This window comes from Chenopodium quinoa, unplaced genomic scaffold, assembly GCF_001683475.1.
Source record: "Chenopodium quinoa cultivar QQ74 unplaced genomic scaffold, ASM168347v1, whole genome shotgun sequence".
NCBI lineage: Eukaryota > Viridiplantae > Streptophyta > Magnoliopsida > Caryophyllales > Amaranthaceae > Chenopodium > Chenopodium quinoa.
Window position 1 is genome coordinate 1,755,671 of NW_018742815.1, and position 24,413 is coordinate 1,780,083.

General features: G+C 41.9%; 2 protein-coding genes across 2 annotated transcripts; one reads left to right on the forward strand and one right to left on the reverse strand.

The window, feature by feature from the left end:
• The first annotated feature begins 11,353 nt into the window (after positions 1-11,353).
• On the forward strand, positions 11,354-13,981 carry LOC110725398. Its single transcript, XM_021904881.1, has 2 exons — positions 11,354-13,305; positions 13,390-13,981. Exons 1-2 carry the CDS (start codon positions 11,354-11,356, stop codon positions 13,979-13,981), a joined length of 2,544 nt encoding a protein of 847 aa, XP_021760573.1.
• Positions 13,982-21,766: 7,785 nt separating this feature from the next.
• LOC110725399 lies at positions 21,767-24,196 on the reverse strand. The gene is made up of 2 exons (XM_021904882.1): positions 22,443-24,196; positions 21,767-22,358 (listed from the first exon to the last, which is right to left on the reverse strand). Exons 1-2 carry the CDS (start codon positions 24,194-24,196, stop codon positions 21,767-21,769), a joined length of 2,346 nt encoding a protein of 781 aa, XP_021760574.1.
• Between the last annotated feature and the right edge of the window lie 217 nt (positions 24,197-24,413).

The following is a 24,413-nucleotide window of genomic DNA, read 5'->3' on the forward strand; positions in this document are numbered from 1 at the left end:
TTTAGCTTATTTTGTCCAATTAGATGTTTGACAAATTAAAAAAGCTAATTTGGGTGTTTGGTGTTTAGGGTAATTTTACCCCGCCACGTGGTCCAACCAGAGGACGACACGTGTCAGCTTCAGGTTGGCCCACAGTGGACCAATCTCTACCTGACACGTGTCACTCCAGAAATTAAGGGAAAAAAGGCGGCCTTCAGGCCCAAATCTCGAGAAAGCCGCAAAGCGGCGCAGCCCACCAATGATTAGGGTTCAGTGACCTAATCAGGGGCACAAATCCCAAAGACCCTATAAATAGGGAGATGTCCCTCCTTTTAAGGGCACGTTTTACCATTTATTACATACATTCCCTTTGATAGAGACATCTGAGCTTGGAATCCGAGCAGATACCCACCTAAATTTCCGCACCTTTTTCTCTCCCTTCAAGTTACTAACTTGTTCGTCGGAGGCGGAGCACCAACCAACAGGTGTCTCCGTTTGTTTTGCAGGTACAACTCCCCGCCGGATCAGTCTTTGTGTTGTAACTCTCCCGAGGGACAAAAACACCCAAAACATTTGGCGCCGTCTGTGGGGAGAGTACCTCGAAGATGGTTCAAGAGTCTGTACCACCCCCTAACCGTCTGGGCGATGACCCAGAAGTCTTTACAGACCAGGAGGATGAGGATCCTCAGGTCGAAACCTTTACAGCCGATGATGGCTCGCTCAGAATCAAGAGCATCCGGCCCAGAGACATTCTGGAGCGGGGTGCCTCCCAGGCGGGTACAAGCCAACCCCTTGGGCAGCCGGAGGGGGAAACCCATACGGCCGCTGGATTAGCACCTGTCACCCGAGACGAACTCATGAGGTTCATGACAAGTTTCAAGGGTGAGATTAAAGAGTTGATCACCCAGAGCCGGGCTGGCCCAAGCAGAGGTCAATCGGCCAAGAAGGCTCCTCTGGAAAAGGGGAAGTCAGTCAAAGATCGGCAGCCAACTCCCCATCCAAAGGAGAAGGCAGCTGGGACCATTGATTGGTCCAAGATTCTTCTTCCTAAGAGGAATAACAATAATACCCGTCAGACTCAGCAGCCGGTGGGAAGTAAAAAGTCATCTCTTGATGCCCAGGAAATAATCAACCGGAAGAGAAATTAACAGCTGTCTGAGTCGGCTTCAACGTCGAACTTCCCTGACAGCTTCAACAATTCTTCTGCAGGGAATGCTCTCTCCTTGCTTGAGAGCCAGACGCGTGGTAATACCGTCCATTCTGGCCCTCAGATGATTGGAAATGTGCCATATGTACCTACTCAGGTTTACGGTCAGTATCCCCCTCACTTCATGCAGCCGGCCCACTTCGGGGGTCAGGCGGCATATCCAAATGTCCAGCCACTGGATTGGCAGCTCCGTCTGCTACTCCTGGGTGAGCAACCTTCTGCGTTCACCCGGGAGATAACCGAGGCGGCACAACCGGCCAAGGTTAAGAATGTATTGGTGGAGACCTATGATGGTACCACCAACCCGGAAGATCACCTTATGGCATACACCAACCTCATGGACCTACAGGGATTGGACGACGCCACCTGGTGTCGATGCTTCCCGGCTACATTGAAGGGCATTGCCCAACAATGGTTTGGCAACTTGCCAGCCGGGTCCATTGACAATTTCAGGAAGCTCGCCTTCCTGTTTGCTTCCAACTTCTCGTTGAACATCCCTGCTAAGAAAACAAGCCTTGACTTGAGCACTGTTAAGCAGGGGGAGAGAGAAGGGCTGCGCTCATATGTCAGGCGGTTCAATCTGATCAGAATTCATATTTAAGGACTGTCTGACGAGGTAGCTTTTACAGACTTCTTCAAGGGTCTGAGAGACGGGTCGACCTTTAAGTTCGACCTAGTCAGAAAAGGGGCTTTCACCTTACAGGCGGCCCTGAGGGAGGTGGAAAGCTACATTCAAGCTACCGACCTCAACTCGCCTGGTAACCAGTCGGACTCTAAGAAATCCGACATGCAAAAAGACAGCCGGTCTGCTCAGTCGGCCAAAAATAAAGAAGAGAGCAAGAAAAGAAAAGAAATTTGGGCGGTTAATGACTCTGACCAGCCGTCCCAGAAGAAAAAGAAAGAGTTTAAACCATACGTCCCCAAGTACGAGTTTAATAAAGATTGCAACTCCATCCTCATGGAGGTAAAGGACCGGCTGTCCATTGAAAAGCCGAATCCAATGAAGAGTTCTGTCCAGTCACGGAACAAAAATAAATTCTGTCAGTTCCATGAGGAGGTCGGCCATGATACCAACGACTGCTTCAGTCTTCAGCGGGCGTTGGACCGTCTGGCTGACAAAGGGTTGTTGAAGTCCTACATTTCTAAGTCCCCAGCCGGGGCAAAAAAGAAAAACAAGGGTCAGTCCTCCAAGACTACCCCCCAACCTGCTAGTAGCTCGGATACTGACAAGGAGCCGGTCTACACAATAGCAGGCGGGTTCTCATGTGGTGTTCTTACCATCCGGGGCACCAAGAGCCATCTTCGAAAGATGGACAAAGATGATGATGAGCAGGCGTCTGCAAGCTCCTCCTTCCCAGACGTCTTGATCACTGAGAAGAACAGGGGCAGCGTCCGCATGATGACCCGGTTGTCATTGAGTGTAAGGTGGCCAACCAGCTGGTTGGACGGATCCTTATTGACACCGGTAGCTCCTCAGACATCATCAGCCTCCGGTGCCTGCAAAAGCTGAAATACAACGTCAGTAGCATGCATCCGGTCACCCACCCCTTGGTTGGTTTTGGGGGTGGGATGGTCACCCAGCTGGAAGAATTGACTTACCCATCCGGCTGGGAGAGAAAGGCCAAGGACGACATATTGTCGTCAGATTATTGGTCGTTGAGGAGTTGACCACCTACAACATTATCCTTGGCCGGCCAACCCTCAACGTAGCCAAGGCAGTAATCATCCCGTCTCCCATGCTCACAAAGTATGAGAGGGATGACGGCACTGTTGGTTCCCTTAATGGGGATCAGAAGACGGCCCGAGAGTGCTATCTCTCAGCCGTCAGAGACACTGTTGCCCCAGGCGGCCAGGAACTAATAGACCTTGACAATGTCAAGGATGCCGACCCAGCACCTGTCCCACCAGCAGCCGGGAAGAAAAGAAATGCACCTCTGCTGGTGGAGGTAAAGAAAGAGAAAAAATAGCAATCACTGACCGGTGAACGGTCAGATGAGCTCCGTCCCCAACCGGCTGGTGAAAACATTGATCTCGTTCTGGATGACAGCCGTCCAGAACGTACTGTAAAGGTTGGGACGGTTGCTCATGCTACCTTGGGAGCAAGCTTGCACCTACTGCTGAAGGAATTCAAAGACATCTTTCCTTTGAAGTGGAAGAGATGCCAAGCGTCAGCCCGAATCTCGCTGTCCACAAACTTGTCGTGGACCCAGAAAGAAGCCCATCCGGCAAAAGAAAAGAAACCACGGTGAGGAAAGAAGTCAGGCGGCAGCTGCCGAATTCAAAAAGCTGCTAGACGTCAGGTTCATTCGGCCTTGAAATTTTCCCGACCGGGTGGCCAATGTGGTCCTTGTTAAGAAGTCGAATGGGACCTGGCGCATGTGTGTTGATTACACAGACCCAAGGCGTGTCCAAAGGACAGTTACCCGCTCCCAAAGATCGACAGTCTAGTCGACTCTACAGCCGACCACGCCTTGATGAGCTTTATGGATGCCTACTCTGGCTTCCATCAGATATCCCTGTGGAAAAAGGATCAAGAGAAGACGGCCTTCGTCACTGATCAGGGTTTGTTCTGTTATACTGTGATGTTGTTTGGCTTGAAAAACGCGCCTGCCACCTTCCAACGGATGATTAATACGGTCTTCATTAATCAAATTGGGAGGAATGTGGAGGCGTACATTGATGACATGATAGTCAAATCCAAGCTGCAGACGGATCACCTTGCTGATCTTCGAGAAACATTCACCACCCTCAGGCGGCATAAGGTCATGTTAAATCCAAAGAAATGCATCTTTAGTGTTGAGTCTGGGAAGTTTCTCGGATTCCTGATTGATCAAAGGGGGATAGAGGCTAACCCCGAAAAGATACAGGCGGTGATAGACATGAAGTCACCCCGTGATGGGCGTGCGAACGGTCGTACATTCCACACTCAATCAAACACATTTATTAACAAACACCTTACAAACCAAGCATAATGACAAGTAAGAGTTCGGTCCACAAGGAACAGGATATGATTGCCAAAGATCTTTACACTTAAGCTAGCTCGAAGTCAATTGGTGAATAGGGGTTCGTCAAGAAGACAAACAAACTATGGTTCTAAATCAATGAATTAAAGATACTAGGGAATGAGATCCGCTCAACCAAGGCAAATAGGCAAACGGGGAGTAAAATAGACAAGATATAGCAAGGACTATATGTAAAATCAACCTCATGCAATTAGAAAACAACTCACACTACTAAACTTAGATTCCTCATTAGTTTAGCAATAGATGATACATAATCAAATTACAATAAGTAATGACGTACTCAATTTACACTTCCATGTCAAATTAGGCATATCATACTATCAAGCTCCTTAGTCAAGGGTAGCTAAACCTATCATGAGGAACTAACAAGCAATTTCATATAATCAATTTAATTGCAATACAAACATCAATGCTTCTCCCACATTTGCATAGTTAACCCAAAAAGGTCGAGCTTCACCCAACCCCTAGCAAGAAAACTACTCACAACTCATGTTTATCAACATGCAATCAAGAATTAGGGTTCTAAATACTTCAATAATTGGGGGAAAGTGGTTAACAATTGAAATAACTATCATCCAATAACAAATTACCAAGAACTAAGAAGATTTAAATAACATGCAAATACCAAATGAAATCTGAAATTAAAAGGAAGAAGGTTGGAGAAATTACTAATTGAAGCTTCAAATGTTGAATACAAATTGCCCAACTTTGAGAATAATTCTTGAATTTCACTAATACAATGATTTGATTTGATGAAAACTAAGCTAAATTAATCCTAAGGAATGTTTCAAACTAAGGGAGGTTTCTGAAAACTAGGCTACTGTCCTCCTTCTCCCTCCTCTTTTAAACGATCTCAAAAGGACCTTAAATAGTCCGTACAAAATCGGCTGAGATCGGGAAAAGGTCCGACCGAACTATGGGTAAGTTCGGTCGGACTCAGGGTAGGTTCGGTCGAACCATGTGTAGGTTCGGTCGAACCTCCCTGATCCTTGTTTGGTCGAACTTTTGAGGTTCGACCTCTCCTGCAAAATTGCTGAAAACAGGTTTGACACTGCCTTCACTGCACCCTGGAGGTTCGGTTGAACTTTTGAAAAGTTTGACCACACCAAGGTTCGACCGGACCTTTCAGAGGTTCGGCCACACCTTCTCTTGAGCTTCACGATTCTAAGGGTGAAAGTAAAACAAAAGGGCCATGGGCTTGCAATGTGCTATCATCAAGGAGGGGAAGATTCAACATGTTAAGGGCAAATGCAACCCAAAAATACAAAAGAAAAAAAAAAGAAAAAAAAAAAAAAAAAAAAAAGAGAATGTGACAAACGAAGGGTTGATGAATGAAGATGTAAGAGGAAAGCGAAAGCTCAAAAGTGTTTGGCATTATAGTTCAAGATTGTGGCAACGTAGTTTGAAAATTGGTTGATGATTGATTTTGAAAAAGAGGCTTGATCACCCTTTGCTTCACGGTTAGGCTAAGCACCAATTTCCAAATTCCTCCACACCCTTACCCCCCTAGCCATCGTTATAACCCTTTCAATGCCCTGTTGACCTAGGTTGGTTGAGTCACTTATCGGTGGAGGGAGCTGGAACTCAAGCATATGGAGAAGGCATGACTTGGTGAGATGTCGGGTTCCCCTATTTTGCAGTGTTTTATCTTTGTTCCGGCTCCTTCGAGGAGTCACTTGATGCTATCTCCAAGGGCGGATTTGAATCTAGATGAGGGAACGCGGTAAGATTGTATGGAATGCGGGGGGAGTGGTGCATGTTTGAGTTCTCTATGCTTAGCATAGCTTATCCTTCAATCAACTTTCGGCATCCCCTTGCATGCTCACTTCTACTACTCAGAAAGTTTGACACTCATTCATGTTTGTTATCTCCAAAAGCTCGATTTGGCTATGATTTGTGTTGGATTTGTTGTTTCTTTTTCCCTTGTTTTTGGTTTGTCTTGAACGCAATTTTGTAAGAGTTGTGGGGTATGCTCTCTGGAAACCCTCACGAGATCACAACTCGTCCTCATCGGCGACCTTGGGGTTTAAATGGCTTGTTGCTTTTGCTAAAAGCAATTTCGGTTTTTCTTTTGTTCCTTGCATGTTTGAATAACTAATTCTTTCTCCCTTGTTCTTTTTCCTTTGCTTTGCTCGAGGGCGAGCAAAGGCTTAGCGTGGGGGAGTTTGATGAGTGACATTTATGTCACTCTTAGGGGTAGTATTTAGGTCTTTTTCCTCTTATTTTTCTTAGGTTTTTCCACCTCATTATCCTCTTATGGCTTCTTTTTGTGTTGATGAAAAGTAATGCTTATTTTGATAATCTTTATGCATTATTTTATCATCCCCATGCTCTCGTGAACTTTGGTATCTTCTGCAGGTTCCGTGACAGTCCTATGCACGGTGGGAGGCCCCTTGGCCAAGCATGGAAGCCATGGACAAAGGAAAGAGGGGCAAAAGGGAAGGAGAGGAAGCAAGAAAAGGAAGTGCAAGAGGAGGTGTGGCCGAACCTCTGAAAGGTCCGGTCGAACCTTGGTGTGGTCAAACTTTTCAAAAGTTCGACCGAACCTCCAGGGTGCAGTGAAGGCAGTGTCAAACCTGTTTTCAGCAATTTTGCAGGAGAGGTCGAACCTCAAAAGTTCGACCAAACAAGGATCAGGGAGGTTCGACCGAACCTACACATGGTTCGACCGAACCTACCCTGAGTCCGACCGAACTTACCCATAGTTCGGTCGGACCTTTTCCCGATCTCAGCCGATTTTGTACGGACTATTTAAGGTCCTTTTGAGATCGTTTAAAAGAGGAGGGAGAAGGAGGACAGTAGCCTAGTTTTCAGAAACCTCCCTTAGTTTGAAACATTCCTTAGGATTAATTTAGCTTAGTTTTCATCAAATCAAATCATTGTATTAGTGAAATTCAAGAATTATTCTCAAAGTTGGGCAATTTGTATTCAAAATTTGAAGCTTCAATTAGTAATTTCTCCAACCTTCTTCCTTTTAATTTCAGATTTCATTTGGTATTTGCATGTTATTTAAATCTTCTTAGTTCTTGGTAATTTGTTATTGGATGATAGTTATTTCAATTGTTAACCACTTTCCCCCAATTATTGAAGTATTTAGAACCCTAATTCTTGATTGCATGTTGATAAACATGAGTTGTGAGTAGTTTTCTTGCTAGGGGTTGGGTGAAGCTCGACCTTTTTGGGTTAACTATGCAAATGTGGGAGAAGCATTGATGTTTGTATTGCAATTAAATTGATTATATGAGATTGCTTGTTAGTTCCTCATGATAGGTTTAGCTACCCTTGACTAAGGAGCTTGATAGTATGATATGCCTAATTTGACATGGAAGTGTAAATTGAGTACGTCATTACTTATTGTAATTTGATTATGTATCATCTATTGCTAAACTAATGAGGAATCTAAGTTTAGTAGTGTGAGTTGTTTTCTAATTGCATGAGGTTGATTTTACATATAGTCCTTGCTATATCTTGTCTATTTTACTCCCCGTTTGCCTATTTGCCTTGGTTGAGCGGATCTCATTCCCTAGTATCTTTAATTCATTGATTTAGAACCATAGTTTGTTTGTCTTCTTGACGAACCCCTATTCACCAATTGACTTCGAGCTAGCTTAAGTGTAAAGATCTTTGGCAATCATATCCTGTTCCTTGTGGACCGAACTCTTACTTGTCATTATGCTTGGTTTGTAAGGTGTTTGTTAATAAATGTGTTTGATTGAGTGTGGAATGTACGACCGTTCGCACGCCCATCAAAATGGCGCCGTTGCCGGGGAACGGTGTTGTTGATAGCTAATTGATTACTTGAGTCTAGTTCACCATAAAAAAAAAATTTCAAAAAGATTGTCTCTTTTTGGCTACACTTGTAGCCTTGGTACTAATTGCGTTTGTTGAGAGTGTATGCGCAGAACTCATAACAGGATCTTGGTACCTTACGATCCCGAGATTGAGCAAACTTATAGAAGGAGAAAAAGAGCCGGTTCTAGGCCGTTTACTACTCCCCCAGCTAGAGAGACCAATTTCGAGGAGGATCGAGATCAAATGGGTGACGCAGAACCACCACCTCAAAGACCTTTAAAGGAGTTGGGAACTCCGGGAGCTTATAGAGCTTCAAGCGGCATTGCTCCACCCGTTACTCAAGCCAATGACTTCGAGATTCGGCCCGCAATGATTAATTTGATTGAAAGGAGGCAATATAGTGGAGCAAAACATGAGAGCCCTCTTGCACACTTGAACGAGTTCGAAAAATATTGTAACACGATCAAGGTAAATGGGGTAACTCAAGAGTTTGTGAGACTAAAGTTGTTTCCTTTTTCTTTGATAGGAAGAGCTCTTGAATGGCTTGAGAAGGAGGTGAGGCCTAACTCCTTGAGAACTTGGGACGAGGTCACCACGGCTTTCTTAGGAAGATTCTATTCCCAAAAGAAGACGGCCGAGGCAAGAGCTTTGATCCAAGGTTTCCGTCAAAAAGCTAGTGAAACCATTTATGAAGCATGGGAACGATACAAGGAATATCAAAGGGAGTGCCCTCATCATGGCATTCCGTCATACCAAGTGCTTCAAATTTTCTATGGGGGCTTGAGCCCACAAGGAAAGACTAGCTTGGATGCAGGAGCGGGTGGCCCGATTATGAACAAGACGGAGGAGCAAGTCATAGAGATAATTGAGGATGTGGTGAGGCACCACATGGATTGGCAAGAAGGAGAGAGAGATTCTCTAAACAAGGGAGGAAATGCGGTTTACTTCGTTGATCATCTTAATGCCATCAACAATTTGACCTCCCAAATCGCCAACCTTGGAAAGGAGATGACGTCCATTAAGGCAAAACTAAAGACCTCTAGTTCAACACAAGAGCATCCCTCCCAATCTAAGGGGAGAGGTATGAATTCTAACTCTTCTCCCTCTACTTCTAATAATATGCCTCATGGATGTTTGTTTTGTGAAAATTGTGGGTCTTATGACCATGATACCTCTTCTTGTAATTATGATTTCCAACCCCAACCCCAATACGAAGATGGTAATGAAAATGAAAATGAACAAGTCAATGCCTTGTCTTATGATAATAGACATAGGAATGACAATCAAAGATACTTACCACCAAATAGAAGAGAACAAGGGGGGAATTCCTATACCCAAAGAGGAAATGATTACGATTACCATAATCAAAATCAATGGGGAAGTAGGAACCAAAGGGACCAAAATCCCCAAGGTAACTACAACCAACAAGGTGGTTATTGATACCTTGTTATTTGGCATGATTTTAGGGTACTTTTGAACCTTGTTTTCGTTATTAATCGACATCAAAGTTCATTTTTTTATCCTATTTTTATGCAAATTTTGTACCATGCATGCTTCACCGGTTGTTTGTGTTTTTGATGTAATGTAGCTATTTTTAGCACTATGGAAATGATCAAGCATGAGTGAGAAAGGATAAGGGCAAGCTTGGTTGATAGAGCCATGGAGGAAGAAGGAGGAATGCCTTAAAGGGAAATGAAAAGCTTTTGGAGAACCTTGAAAGGTCGTTTGCGTAAGCGTCAACTTCAACCAACCATAACTTTTGATCTTATCAACTTTTTGAAGCGATTCAAATTGGAGATTAAAGTTCGTCTCAAGAGCTTTCCAACGACTGGTCACAAGTCCATTTCCGACAAGAAACGTAGAAGTTACAGCTTCCCAAAGTTAAGCAGTCTAGGCAGGGCATCCTGCACGGACGTGCAAGATGATAGCACGTCCGTGCAAGTCTGCACGTCCGTGCCAAAAGCTGCACGTCCGTGCAGACCTTGGCAGAAGCTTCTGCCTCCATTTTGGCCCTCCTGCACGTCCGTGCCAAACTTAGCACGGCCGTGCTTAGCCTTGCACGTCCGTGCCAAATCTGGCACGTCCGTGCAGACCTGCAGTCGAACTCCTTCCTTGTTTTCTCCGTCCTTTTTATTTGGGGGTCATATAAATACCCCTTTAGAGCTCATTTGTACGGGGAGGCAGTTTTTTCAGAGCTTTTCTCTTAGTTTGTAGTCTTAGAACATTAAATTCTCAAATCATTAGTTAGTTCTCAATTATTAGCTTGGAATTATTCAAATTCAATCATTGTAGAAGACAAAATCCACCATTGTTGCTCACCTTGAAGCTTCATAGTAACCATTTCTTACTCATCTTTTCTACTTCTCTTTACTTTGTTGTTAATTATTTGCTAGTTCTTGCATGTTTTGGATTGTTAATTAGCTTAATCCTTAGTTTGAATTTGTTCATGAATTGCTTGAAATCTTTAATTGCTTTAATCCCCATGGATTGTGAGTAGTCTAAATTCTAGGGTTTGGGCAAAACCCTCAATGTAGTCACTAATTACTTGTTGCATGTGCTAATTTGGTTGTTGTGGGATGTTAATTAGTTGAGCTTAAGTGGTTTAATTGCTTAGTTCTTGTATATGGCCATTGCTAGAACTATTTATCCAAGCTTTCTCAACGAAGGATCGAGAGATGAACTTGAGTTAGCTCCCTTATGCTTGATTGACCCGAAATGCCATGAGAATAGGGATTACCGGTCAAGGGAATGTTTATGTCATCGTGATTATGCTTTAACACTTGTTTTATTCTATGTAACCACGAGAGTAGGTCGTATTCATGATTCAAGTAATCCCTCTAGCTTGAGAGAGTAGTTGGGTGCTTTAGATGACTTCCCCTAATTTATCCCATTAATTTACCTTGATTGTTGCATGCTAATTGTGATTTGTGATGAAGTTGAGTGGTATAACCCAAGCCCTAGATTCCTCTTAATATTGTTAACCTCCTCTTAGCTTAGTTGAATTGTGTTAGAAGAAGTTACTAAAAAACCAACCCAATTTAGAATTCGTTTAGCTTATTTAAACGGTAGTACTCGGTGGTTGATTCAACGCCTCTCTTGGGTTCGACCCTTTCTTACCCTTACTATTGTCAGTGAGACCAAGATAGGAATTATTATCTTTGGTAGGCTCGACGACGGCCTACCAAGTTTTGGCGCCGTTGCCGGGGAGGCAAAGTCACATTGAATGTATTATTGTTGAATGAGACTAGATGTGTGTATATGTATAGTAGTTTTCTTACCTTAATTTTTGTTTATGTGTGTTTAACTTGCGATAGTCATTGCTAACGTTTTTCTTAGCTTTGTTTGACTTTGCATGACACGAAAGAGTAAGCAATCACCACTTATTCCCGTTGATCCAGAGCTAAATAGGACTTTGAGAAACGTGAGGAGACTCTTGCAAGGCACACCCGAGTTTTCCATTGTATATTCGGATTCCGATCCGGAAGAGGTTTTTGGAACTAACGAAGAAGATAACATGGGAGAGAATCCTCCTCAACCATTGTTAAGAGACTATGACCACCCCAACGCATTCCAACTTCGGAGTGGCATACGTCTTCCCACCACAAATGCAAACAACTTTGAACTTTCACCTCAACTCATCCGTATGATTCAAAGCGATCAATTCGGAGGTAGTCCTCATGAGTGTCCTTTTGCTCATTTGGACAACTTTCTTGAGTTGTGTACAACTATCAAGCAAAACAACATTTCGGAAGAGTTCATCCGTATGCACATGTTTCAATTCTCCCTCCGTGATAAAGCAAAACATTGGTTGAGAACGGTTGAAGAGGGATCATTGAGTACATGGGACGAAGTCACTAGAGCCTTTCTTGGAAAGTATTGTCCTCCGGAAAAGACCGCCGAACTAAGAAGAAAGATCACCAATTTCAATCAAGACATTGATGAAACATTGAGTGAAGCTTGGGAGCGTTTCAAAGATTACACAAGGAAATGCCCCCACCATGGTTTTACATCATGGATCATTGTACAAAGCTTCTATGACGGTCTTACTCCTATTTCAAGGGCCAACCTTGATTCCGGGGCCGGTGGTAGCCTCAAAAAGCTATCGGTGGACGATGCATACAAGATGATTGAAGAAGTGGCCAAGCATTATGCATATGGAGGTGATAGAAGGCAACCTCAAACAAAGAAGGGCGGAATTCATGATCTTAGTGCAATAGATCTTATTGCATCAAAGTTTGATATGCTAGCTCACAAGCTAGATCAAGCCACCCTCACACCCTCAAGCTCTTCCTCGCAAGTCATGTCTTGTGAGACTTGTGGAGGAAATGATCACTTGTCCTCTTATTGCAACTCAACGAATCAAGAGCAAGCGGCGGCAATTGGGCAAAGGAATGAACAATACTCCCAATCCCACAATCAAAGTTGGAAGCCCCAACATAACACGGGATGGAAGCAATACAACCAAGGCCCCCCACAAAATAACTACAACCAAAATCAAACCCAACCTCAAAACCACTACAACCAACCTCAATCACAAAACCAACAAGCTCCATACCGCCATCCCAACCAAAGGGATCAAAACCACCAAAGATCACAATATAACCAACCCGCTCCTCCTCCTCCACCTCCTCAAAAGACTAGCCTTGAGTCCGTTCTTGAAACTTTCATGACTCAACAAATAAGGAACAATGCGGAGATGAATGCAAACATCCAACAACTCCAAGCACATAATAAGATAATGGAGGGCCAATTGGCTCAAATTGCACAACAAGTTGGAAGTTCATCCTCCAATCCTAGTGGTCACTTTCCAAGCACAACGGTAATGAATCCAAAAGAGCAAGCGAAATCAATCACCTTGATTATGGAAGGGGGGTATGAAACTCCAATTATGAGAGAAAATTTTGCCAAAAAGGGAGATGAGGGAGATAGTTGGGTAGATGAAAGTGAGTTTGAAAATGAAGTGAGTGAGGAGGCGAGAGGAAGGTCAAAAATGAGTGATGAGGGTGCCTCAAAGAGAGATGAGGGAGAAGTGAAGAGTCAAGCTCCATTGAGAGCATATGAGCCTCATATTCCATTCCCTCATAGAATGATAGAGAAGATGCTAAATGAGAAACTTTCTAAGTTCCTTGATGAAATGGAAGGACTTCAATCAAACATTCCACTTCTCCATGCTTTGTCTCAAATGCCTACATACGCAAAGTTTTTGAAAAATATTCTTTCTAACAAGAGTAGGCTTGAGGAGAGTGATTCTATCTCTCTTCCAACGGAGATAAGTGCTATTCCTCAAAATGAGCTTCCCGAGAAGTTTGGTGACCCCGGTAGTTTTGCTATACCGGTTAAGGTTGGAGATCTTGAATCAACAAATGCTTTGTGTGATCTTGGGGCTAGTGTTAGCCTTATGCCTCTCTCTATGGCAAAAAGATTAAATCTTGGGGAGATTAGCCCCACCAAAATGTCAATCCAACTAGCCGACCGCTCGGTTAAAGTCCCATTGGGAGTCTTGAAGGACATCCCAATTCAAGTGGGGAAGGTTCTTGTGCCTTGTGATTTTGTAATCATGGAGATGGATGAGGATTTTAAAATTCCTATCATATTGGGTAGGCCCTTTTTGAAAACCGCGGGTGTTAATATTGACATGAAACAAGGGCGACTTACCTTACATGTTGGGCATGAAAGAATCTCTTTCTCATTTCCGGAAACGTTGAATGACCCCATGGTTAAACAAGTTCATCGGGTTGATGTTTTGGTTAAAATTTTGAAAGAAGACATGGAGGAGTCACAAGATGAATCGACTCATGCTCCGGAGGTGAAAAAGCAAGAGAGGGCCAAGAAGAAAAAGAAAAACAAGATCAAGTTGATAGACAAGATGTTTGGTTGCATTTCTAGTGATGATAGCAATGTGATTATTTTGCCTAAGGAAAATGGCAAGTGTGTGGGAACAATGAGATGGGTCAAAAAGGTGTGCCTTGACCCTCCCTAATTTTGGATAGCGCAATTTCGTCAAGCTAGTGACGTTAAAGAAGCGCTTCCGGGAGGCAACCCGAATATTTTTGTAGTGGATTAACTTAAAAAAAAAAAAACAAAAAAAAAAAAAAAAAAAAAAAAAAAAAACAAAAGAAGAAAAAAAAAACAGCACAAAGTGCATGTCTTCCAACAACAACCAACAGGAACAAAGGTACCAAGGAGGTTCAAGCGTCGAAGAAGACCCGATCCTTGAGTTAGTCTTCTTTCTCTTTTTTTTTTATGAGCTTTTATTGCTTAACATTGAGGACAATGTTTATGATAACTTGGGGGGAGTCATTTGCATGCCTTCTTGCCATGTTGGTTTGTTTGGTTGCGTTTGTTTTGGTTGTTTCATTTCCCTAATATCCAAGACCCTTAATCCAATTTAGCTTCCTTGAAATCCAAATCTCTTGTCATGTGAATATTAGTGTTCCCTCTCTAGTTAGTAATGTGAATATTTTCGCTTTCTCTTCAAAAAAAAAATGATGAAAAAATTGAAAAATGAAAAAAAAAAAAAAAAATTCCCAAGGTTGAGACTCAAATGACAATGCTTATATGTTTTTCTTGCTTGACTCTTGAGCGATGAGTACTAGTTTTCTTAGAAGGGTGTATGCAAGAGATGGGGTCATTTAGAGGTCTATTAATCTTGATTGCATTAGTGTATATGAAATGAAAGCCAATGAATGCTCAATTGCACACCCAGTATAGGATATTGTCTAATTCGCTCAAGTAGGATATGTTTGAATTGAATTGCGGTCCCTTGTGCCCTTAATGTGCCTCCCTTCCTCCCCGAAATGAAACTCTATTAGGGAATTGGTTATACTTGTATTATGTGTAATAAGTGGCATAATAAGCCACACGTTTCGAATAAAGAAAGAGCCGCTCACAGTTAAAAGAGGCGAGGGCAATAATGTAAAAAAAATGAGAAAAAAAAATAAAAAAAATAAATAGAAAAGAAGGGAGAACAAAAAAAAAAAAAACTCCCCCAAAAATTCTCAAAATTTTGATTTTCTTTTCTTTAGAGGTCAACTTGTGGATGCCTCCCACACATTGTCGAATTTGTTGCTTATTGTTTCTTGTGAAATTCCCGAGTTAGAGTGTAATTAAGGGGCCTTGGGTGTGCATTTTGGGAGGTGGACTAGCATTTTGAGATTTTATAACCGAAAAAGGGCTTGTTGAAACTTTGGAATATCTAGGTGTGCTCTAATGAACTAGTAAAAGGTCTAAAGAAGTATCCTAGTGCAATCTTGCTTAGTCCTCCTCTTTACCCCCAACTCATGTGCACATTTGTATGATTGGTAATTCTTGAAAGTCGCTCATTTGTCTTGCTTGCGATTTATATCTCGATGAGTTGACTTGGGTGATAATAACATCAAAACTTGTGTAGTTTGATAGTTTTGTTGTGGTTTGTGTGAGTTGTGGGTTAAGCTCAATGGAAACCCTCACGAGATAAAAACTCGTCCTCTAAGGCGACTTAGAGGTTTAAATTGCTTCTCACTTGTGCTAAAAGTGATGATGGCTGTCACCATGCGGATTTGTGTATTTATGCTTCCTCCTTGTTGCCTTTCCTTGGATTGATGTTAGCAAGTCGTTTTCCTCCTTTGATTCGACATGTTTGTTTTGCTCGAGGACGAGCAAAAGCTTAGCTTGGGGGGATTTGATACCTTGTTATTTGGCATGATTTTAGGGTACTTTTGAACCTTGTTTTCGTTATTAATCGACATCAAAGTTCATTTTTTTATCCTATTTTTATGCAAATTTTGTACCATGCATGCTTCACCGGTTGTTTGTGTTTTTGATGTAATGTAGCTATTTTTAGCACTATGGAAATGATCAAGCATGAGTGAGAAAGGATAAGGGCAAGCTTGGTTGATAGAGCCATGGAGGAAGAAGGAGGAATGCCTTAAAGGGAAATGAAAAGCTTTTGGAGAACCTTGAAAGGTCGTTTGCGTAAGCGTCAACTTCAACCAACCATAACTTTTGATCTTATCAACTTTTTGAAGCGATTCAAATTGGAGATTAAAGTTCGTCTCAAGAGCTTTCCAACGACTGGTCACAAGTCCATTTCCGACAAGAAACGTAGAAGTTACAGCTTCCCAAAGTTAAGCAGTCTAGGCAGGGCATCCTGCACGGACGTGCAAGATGATAGCACGTCCGTGCAAGTCTGCACGTCCGTGCCAAAAGCTGCACGTCCGTGCAGACCTTGGCAGAAGCTTCTGCCTCCATTTTGGCCCTCCTGCACGTCCGTGCCAAACTTAGCACGGCCGTGCTTAGCCTTGCACGTCCGTGCCAAATCTGGCACGTCCGTGCAGACCTGCAGTCGAACTCCTTCCTTGTTTTCTCCGTCCTTTTTATTTGGGGGTCATATAAATACCCCTTTAGAGCTCATTTGTACGGGGAGGCAGTTTTTCAGAGCTTTTCTCTTAGTTTGTAGTCTTAGAACATTAAATTCTCAAATCATTAGTTAGTTCTCAATTATTAGCTTGGAATTATTCAAATTCAATCATTGTAGAAGACAAAATCCACCATTGTTGCTCACCTTGAAGCTTCATAGTAACCATTTCTTACTCATCTTTTCTACTTCTCTTTACTTTGTTGTTAATTATTTGCTAGTTCTTGCATGTTTTGGATTGTTAATTAGCTTAATCCTTAGTTTGAATTTGTTCATGAATTGCTTGAAATCTTTAATTGCTTTAATCCCCATGGATTGTGAGTAGTCTAAATTCTAGGGTTTGGGCAAAACCCTCAATGTAGTCACTAATTACTTGTTGCATGTGCTAATTTGGTTGTTGTGGGATGTTAATTAGTTGAGCTTAAGTGGTTTAATTGCTTAGTTCTTGTATATGGCCATTGCTAGAACTATTTATCCAAGCTTTCTCAACGAAGGATCGAGAGATGAACTTGAGTTAGCTCCCTTATGCTTGATTGACCCGAAATGCCATGAGAATAGGGATTACCGGTCAAGGGAATGTTTATGTCATCGTGATTATGCTTTAACACTTGTTTTATTCTATGTAACCACGAGAGTAGGTCGTATTCATGATTCAAGTAATCCCTCTAGCTTGAGAGAGTAGTTGGGTGCTTTAGATGACTTCCCCTAATTTATCCCATTAATTTACCTTGATTGTTGCATGCTAATTGTGATTTGTGATGAAGTTGAGTGGTATAACCCAAGCCCTAGATTCCTCTTAATATTGTTAACCTCCTCTTAGCTTAGTTGAATTGTGTTAGAAGAAGTTACTAAAAAACCAACCCAATTTAGAATTCGTTTAGCTTATTTAAACGGTAGTACTCGGTGGTTGATTCAACGCCTCTCTTGGGTTCGACCCTTTCTTACCCTTACTATTGTCAGTGAGACCAAGATAGGAATTATTATCTTTGGTAGGCTCGACGACGGCCTATCAGTTATGGTAACCATAATCATAATAATCAAGGAAACTATGGGAATCAAGGGCAATTTCACCAAGGGGGAAACTCTAATAATCGGAACAATTGGAACAACAATAATAATAGAGTTTCTTCTAATCAAAATACGTCCAATTCGAATGCTAGAGGTAATAGGGCTTCCCAAGACAACCACTATGCACAAGCACCACATAGTAGGTCTAGCTTGGAGGAAATGATGGAAAATCAAACTAAAATGTTCAATTCTTTCATGGCCTCAAGTGAAAAGAAATTTAGTGAAGTAATGACCCATAACAAAATGCTTGAAACACAAATTTCTCAATTGGCCAATGCTTTAAAAGAGGGAGCTAGCACTTCTAAACTTCCACCCCAAGGACTTGACCCCAAGAAACCGGTGAATGCTATATCAACTAGGAGTGGGAAAGTGTTGGAAGAGAGAGTCCCTAAGGAAAACAATGAGAAAGTGAACATGAGTGAGCCTCCCTTTAAAAGCGATTTTGAACAAGAGAGAGAGCAAAACCATGAGAATGAAAAGGAGAAAGAATGTGAGAAAGAAAAAGAATTTGAGAAAGAGAGAAGAGAAAAAGAGAGTGAAAAAGAAACCAAACAATTGCAAAGACTTCCATATCCCCATAAATTTGTGAGACACAAATTAGATGTGCAATTCGGAAAATTCCTTGAAACACTGAAGCAAATTCACCTTTCAATCCCTTTTACCGATGCTATCAAGCAAATGCCTAACTATGCTAGGTTTTTAAAAGATATTTTGAGTGGAAGGAGAAAGTGTGATGTGGTGGAAACGGTGAATCTCACCGAGAATTGTAGTGCTATTATCATGAATAAGATGCCACCAAAGTTAAAAGATCCCGGTAACTTTTCTATCCCATGTGCAATATACAAGATGCAAATTGATAATGCTTTGTGTGACCTAGTGATAGGCCGTCGTCGAGCCTACCAAAGATAATAATTCCTATCTTGGTCTCACTAACAATAGTAAGGGTAAGAAAGGGTCGAACCCAAGAGAGGCGTTGAATCAACCACCGAGTACTACCGTTTAAATAAGCTAAACGAATTCTAAATTGGGTTGGTTTTTAGTAAATTCTTCTAACACAATTCAACTAAGCTAAGAGGAGGTTAACAATATTAAGAGGAATCTAGGGCTTGGGTTATACCACTCAACTTCATCACAAATCACAATTAGCATGCAACAATCAAGGTAAATTAATGGGATAAATTAGGGGAAGTCATCTAAAGCACCCAACTACTCTCTCAAGCTAGAGGGATTACTTGAATCATGAATACGACCTACTCTCGTGGTTACATAGCATAAAACAAGTGTTAAAGCATAATCACGATGACATAAACATTCCCTTGACCGGTAATCCCTATTCTCATGGCATTTCGGGTCAATCAAGCATAAGGGAGCTAACTCAAGTTCATCTCTCGATCCTTCGTTGAGAAAGCTTGGATAAATAGTTCTAGCAATGGCCATATACAAGAACTAAGCAATTAAACCACTTAAGCTCAACTAATTAACATCTCACAACAACCAAATTAGCACATGCAACAAGTAATTAGTGACTACATTGAGGGTTTTGCCCAAACCCTAGAATTTAGACTACTCACAATCCATGGGGGTTAAAGCAATTAAAGATTTCAAGCAATTCATGAACAAATTCAAACTAAGGATTAAGCTAATTAACAATCCAAAACATGCAAGAACTAGCAAATAATTTACAACAAAGTAAAGAGAAGTAGAAAAGATGAGTAAGAAATGGTTACTATGAAGCTTCAAGGTGAGCAACAATGGTGGATTTTGTCTTCTACAATGATTGAATTTGAATAATTCCAAGCTAATAATTGAGAACTAACTAATGATTTGAGAATTTAATGTTCTAAGACTACAAACTAAGAGAAAAGCTCTGAAAAACTGCCTCCCCTCCGTACAAATGAGCTCTAAAGGGGTATTTATATGACCCCCAAATAAAAAGGACGGAGAAAACAAGGAAGGAGTTCGACTGCAGGTCTGCACGGACGTGCCAGATTTGGCACGGACGTGCAAGGCTAAGCACGGCCGTGCCAAGTTTGGCACGGACGTGCAGAGGGGGCAGAATTGAGGCAGAACGTACTGCTAAGAATCGAGCAGTTCCGCACGGACGTGCAGATATTGGCACGGACGTGCAGCTACATCTGCACGGACGTGCTTAATTTGGCACGTCCATGCAGGCCTTGGCAGAATGTTCTGAGTTTCTGGAGCACTTCTGCACGGACGTGCAAAGTCTGGCACGGTCGTGCACCCTCTTCTGCACGGACGTGCCAGATTAAGCACGGCCGTGCAGGCCTTGGCAGCTTGCTGAAGCTTTCTGGAACCTCCTGCACGGACGTGCAAGGTCTGGCACAGCCGTGCAGGGTCTTCTAAACCCCTTTTTTCATCTTTTCTTCTATAATGCTCCTTTCCTTGGCTTCTTTCATCCATCTTCTTGCTTCTAACCTCGACTTTGTATCCATGGGCTCCATTTGGTCGTTCTTTTGAACCTAGAATCTCAACAAAAACACCAACAACCCGTGAAGCATAGGATACACAAGAATTGCATAATAATAGAGTAAAAATGAACCAAAACGCAATTTATATCAAGTAAACTAGGTTCAAAACACCCTAAAATCGTATCAAATAGCAAGTTATCAAATCCCCCCAAGCTAAGCTTTTGCTCGTCCTCGAGCAAAACAAAAATGTCAAACCAAAGGAGGAAAACAAATTGCTAATCATCAATCCAAGGAGAGGCAACAAGGGGGAAGCATACATAAACAAATCCGCATGGTGACAACCATCATCACTTTTAGCACAAGTGAGAAGCAATTTAAACCTCTAAGTCGCCTTAGAGGACGAGTTTTTATCTCGTGAGGGTTTCCAATGAGTTTGCCCCACAACTCACGCAGTCCACAGCACATCGCCAAAAATCGCACAAGTTCAATTTTTCGCCCAAGTCAACTCATCGCGATATGAGACACAAGCAAGACAAGTGAACGACTTTCAAGAATTACCGATCATACAAATGTACACATGAGTTGGGGGTAGAGAGGAAAACTAAAGAAGGTTGCACTAGGATACTTCCTTTGGCCTTTTACTAGTTCATTAGAGCACACCTAGATATTCCAAAGTTGTAATGAGCCCTCTTTCGGTTATAAAATCTCAAAATGCTAGTCCACCTCCCAAAATGCACACCCAAGGCCCCTTAATTACACTCTAACTCGGGAATTTCACAAGAAACAATAAGCAACAAATTCGACAATGTGTGGGAGGCATCCACAAGTTGACCTCTAAAGAAAAGAAAATCAAAATTTTGAGAATTTTTGGGGGAGTTTTTTTTTTTGTTCTCCCTTCTTTTCTATTTATTTTTTTTATTTTTTTTTTCTCATTTTTTTTTACATTATTGCCCTCGCCTCTTTTAACTGTGAGCGGCTCTTTCTTTATTCGAAACGTGTGGCTTATTATGCCACTTATTACACATAATACAAGTATAACCAATTCCCTAATAGAGTTTCATTTCGGGGAGGAAGTGAGGCACATTAAGGGCACAAGGGACCGCAATTTGACTCAAACATATCCTACTTTGGGCAAATTTAACAATATCCTATGCTAGATGTGCAATTGAGCATTCATCGACTTTCATTTCATATACACTAATGCAACCAGGATTAATAGACCTCTAAATGACCCCATCTCTTGCATACACCCTTCTAAAAGAACTTTTACTCATCACTCAAGAGTCAAGCAAGCAAAACATATTAGCGTCGTCATTTGAGTTTCAACCTTGGGAATTTTTTTTTTTTTTTTTTTCATTTTTCAATTTTTTCATCATTTTTTTTTTGAAGAGAAAGCGAAAATATTCACATTACTAACTAGAGAGGGAACACTAATATTCACATGACAAGAGGTTTGGATTTCAAGGAAGCTAAATTGGATTAAGGGTCTTGGATATTAGGGAAATGAAACAACCAAAACAAACGCAACCAAACAAACCAACATGTCAAGAAGGCATGCAAATGACTCCCCCCAAGTTATCATAAACATTGTCCTCAATGTTAAGCAATAAAAGCTCATAAAAAAAAAGGAGAAAGAAGACTAACTCAAGGATCGGGTCTTCTTCGACGCTTGAACCTCCTTGGTACCTTTGTTCCTGTTGGTTGTTGTTGGAAGACATGCACTTTGTGCTGATTTTTTTTTTCTTCTTTTGTTTTTTTCTTTTTTTTTTCTTTTCCTTTTTTTTTTAAGTTAATCCACTACAAAAATATTCGGGTTGCCTCCCGGAAGCGCTTCTTTAACGTCACTAGCTTGACGAAATTGCGCTATCCAAAATTAGGGAGGATCAAGGCACACCTTTTTGACCCATCTCATTGTTCCCACACACTTGCCATTTTCCTTAGGCAAAATAATCACATTGCTATCATCACTAGAAATGCAACCAAACATCTTGTCTATCAACTTGATCTTGTTTTTCTTTTTCTTCTTGGCCCTCTCTTGCTTTTTCACCTCCGGAGCATGAGTCGATTCATCTTGTGACTCCTCCATGTCTTCTTTCAAAATATTAACCAAAACATCAACCCGATGAACTTGTTTAACCATGGGGTCATTTAACGTTTCCGGAAATGAGAAAGAGATTCTTTCATGCCCAACATGTAAGGTAAGCCGCCCTTTTTTCATGTCAATATTAACACCCGCGGTTTTCAAAAAGGGCCTACCCAATATGAGAGGAATTTTGAAATCCTCATCCATCTCCATGATTACAAAATCACAAGGCACAAGAACCTTCCCCACTTGAATTGGGATGTCCTTCAAGACTCCCAATGGGACTTTAACCGAGCGGTCGGCTAGTTGGATTGACATTTTGGTGGGGCTAATCTCCCCAAGATTTAATCTTTTTGCCATAGAGTGAGGCATAAGGCTAACACTAGCCCCAAGATCACACAAAGCATTTGTTGATTCAAGATCTCCAACCTTAACCGGTATAGCAAAACTACCGGGGTCACCAAACTTCTCGGGAAGCTCATTTTGAGGAATAGCACTTATCTCCGTTGGAAGAGAGATAGAATCACTCTCCTCAAGCCTACTCTTGTTAGAAAGAATATTTTTCAAAAACTTTGCATATGTAGGCATTTGAGACAAAGCATGGAGAAGTGGAATGTTTGATTGAAGTCCTTCCATTTCATCAAGGAACTTAGAAAGTTTCTCATTTAGCATCTTCTCTATCATTCTATGAGGGAATGGAATATGAGGCTCATATGCTCTAAATGGAGCTTGACTCTTCACTTCTCCCTCATCTCTCTTTGAGGCACCCTCATCACTCATTTTTGACCTTCCTCTCGCCTCCTCACTCACTTCATTTTCAAACTCACTTTCATCTACCCAACTATCTCCCTCATCTCCCTTTTTGGCAACATTTTCTCTCATAATTGGAGTTTCATACCCCCCTTCCATAATCAAGGTGATTGATTTCGCTTGCTCTTTTGGATTCATTACCGTTGTGCTTGGAAATTGACCACCGGGGTTAGAGGTGCACCCAACTTGTTGTGCAATTTGAGATAATTGACTTTCAATCATCTTGTTGTGTGCTTGGAGTTGTTGAATTGAGCTACTAACTTCCCCATTGATCTTGATTTGTTGGGTCATGAAGGTTTCCAAAACGGATTCAATGTTGGATTTTGGAGGAGGAGGGGCTTGATTGTATTGGGGTCTTTGTTGGACATTGTCTCTTTGATTGGGGTGGCGATAGGGAGCTTGTTGTTGTGTAGGGGGTTGATTGTAAGGAGGAGCTTGGTTGTAATTGTTTTGAGGAGGGGGAGCTTGATTGGGTTGTTTCCACCCAAAATTTGGATGTTGTTTCCAACCTTGGTTAAAAGTTTGGGAGTAAGGATCATTCCTACCAAGTGAAGCCACATGCTCCGTTGTAGTGTTGCAATAGGATGCCAAGTGGTCATTTCCTCCACAAGTCTCACAAGACATGACTTGTGGGGAGAAGCTACCGGGGACATTGTTCACTTGATCTAGCTTTCGAGCTAACATATCAACCTTGGAAGCAATAAGATCTATTGCTTCAAGATCATGCTTACCGCCCTTCTTGGGTTGACCTTGCCTTTTATCACCTCCATAAGCATAATGCTTAGCCACTTCCTCAATCATTTTGTAGGCCTCGTCAACCGATAGCTTTTTAAGGCTACCTCCGGCTCCCGAATCAAGGTTGGCCCTTGAGGTAGGAGTAAGACCATCATAAAAGCTTTGCACTATGATCCATGAGGTGAAACCGTGGTGAGGGCATGCTCTAGTATAATCTTTGAACCGCTCCCATGCTTCACTCAAAGTTTCATCAACCTCTTGGTTGAAGTTTGTGATCTTTCTTCTTAGTTCGGCGGTCTTTTCCGGAGGACAATACTTTCCAAGAAAGGCTCTAGTGACTTCGTCCCATGTACTCAATGATCCCTCTTCAACCGTTCTCAACCAATGTTTTGCTTTATCACGGAGGGAGAATTGAAACATGTGCATACGGATGAACTCTTCCGAAATGTTGTTTTGCTTGATAGTTGTACACAACTCAAGAAAGTTGTCCAAATGAGCAAAAGGACACTCATGAGGACTACCTCCGAATTGATCGCTTTGAATCATACGGATGAGTTGAGGTGAAAGTTCAAAGTTGTTTGCATTTGTGGTGGGAAGACGTATGCCACTCCGAAGTTGGAATGCGTTGGGGTGGTCATAGTCTCTTAACAATGGTTGAGGAGGATTCTCTCCCATGTTATCTTCTTCGTTAGTTCCAAAAACCTCTTCCGGATCGGAATCCGAATATACAATGGAAAACTCGGGTGTGCCTTGCAAGAGTCTCCTCACGTTTCTCAAAGTCCTATTTAGCTCTGGATCAACGGGAATAAGCGGTGATTGCTTACTCTTTCGTGTCATGCAAAGTCAAACAAAGCTAAGAAAAACGTTAGCAATGACTATCGCAATTTAAACA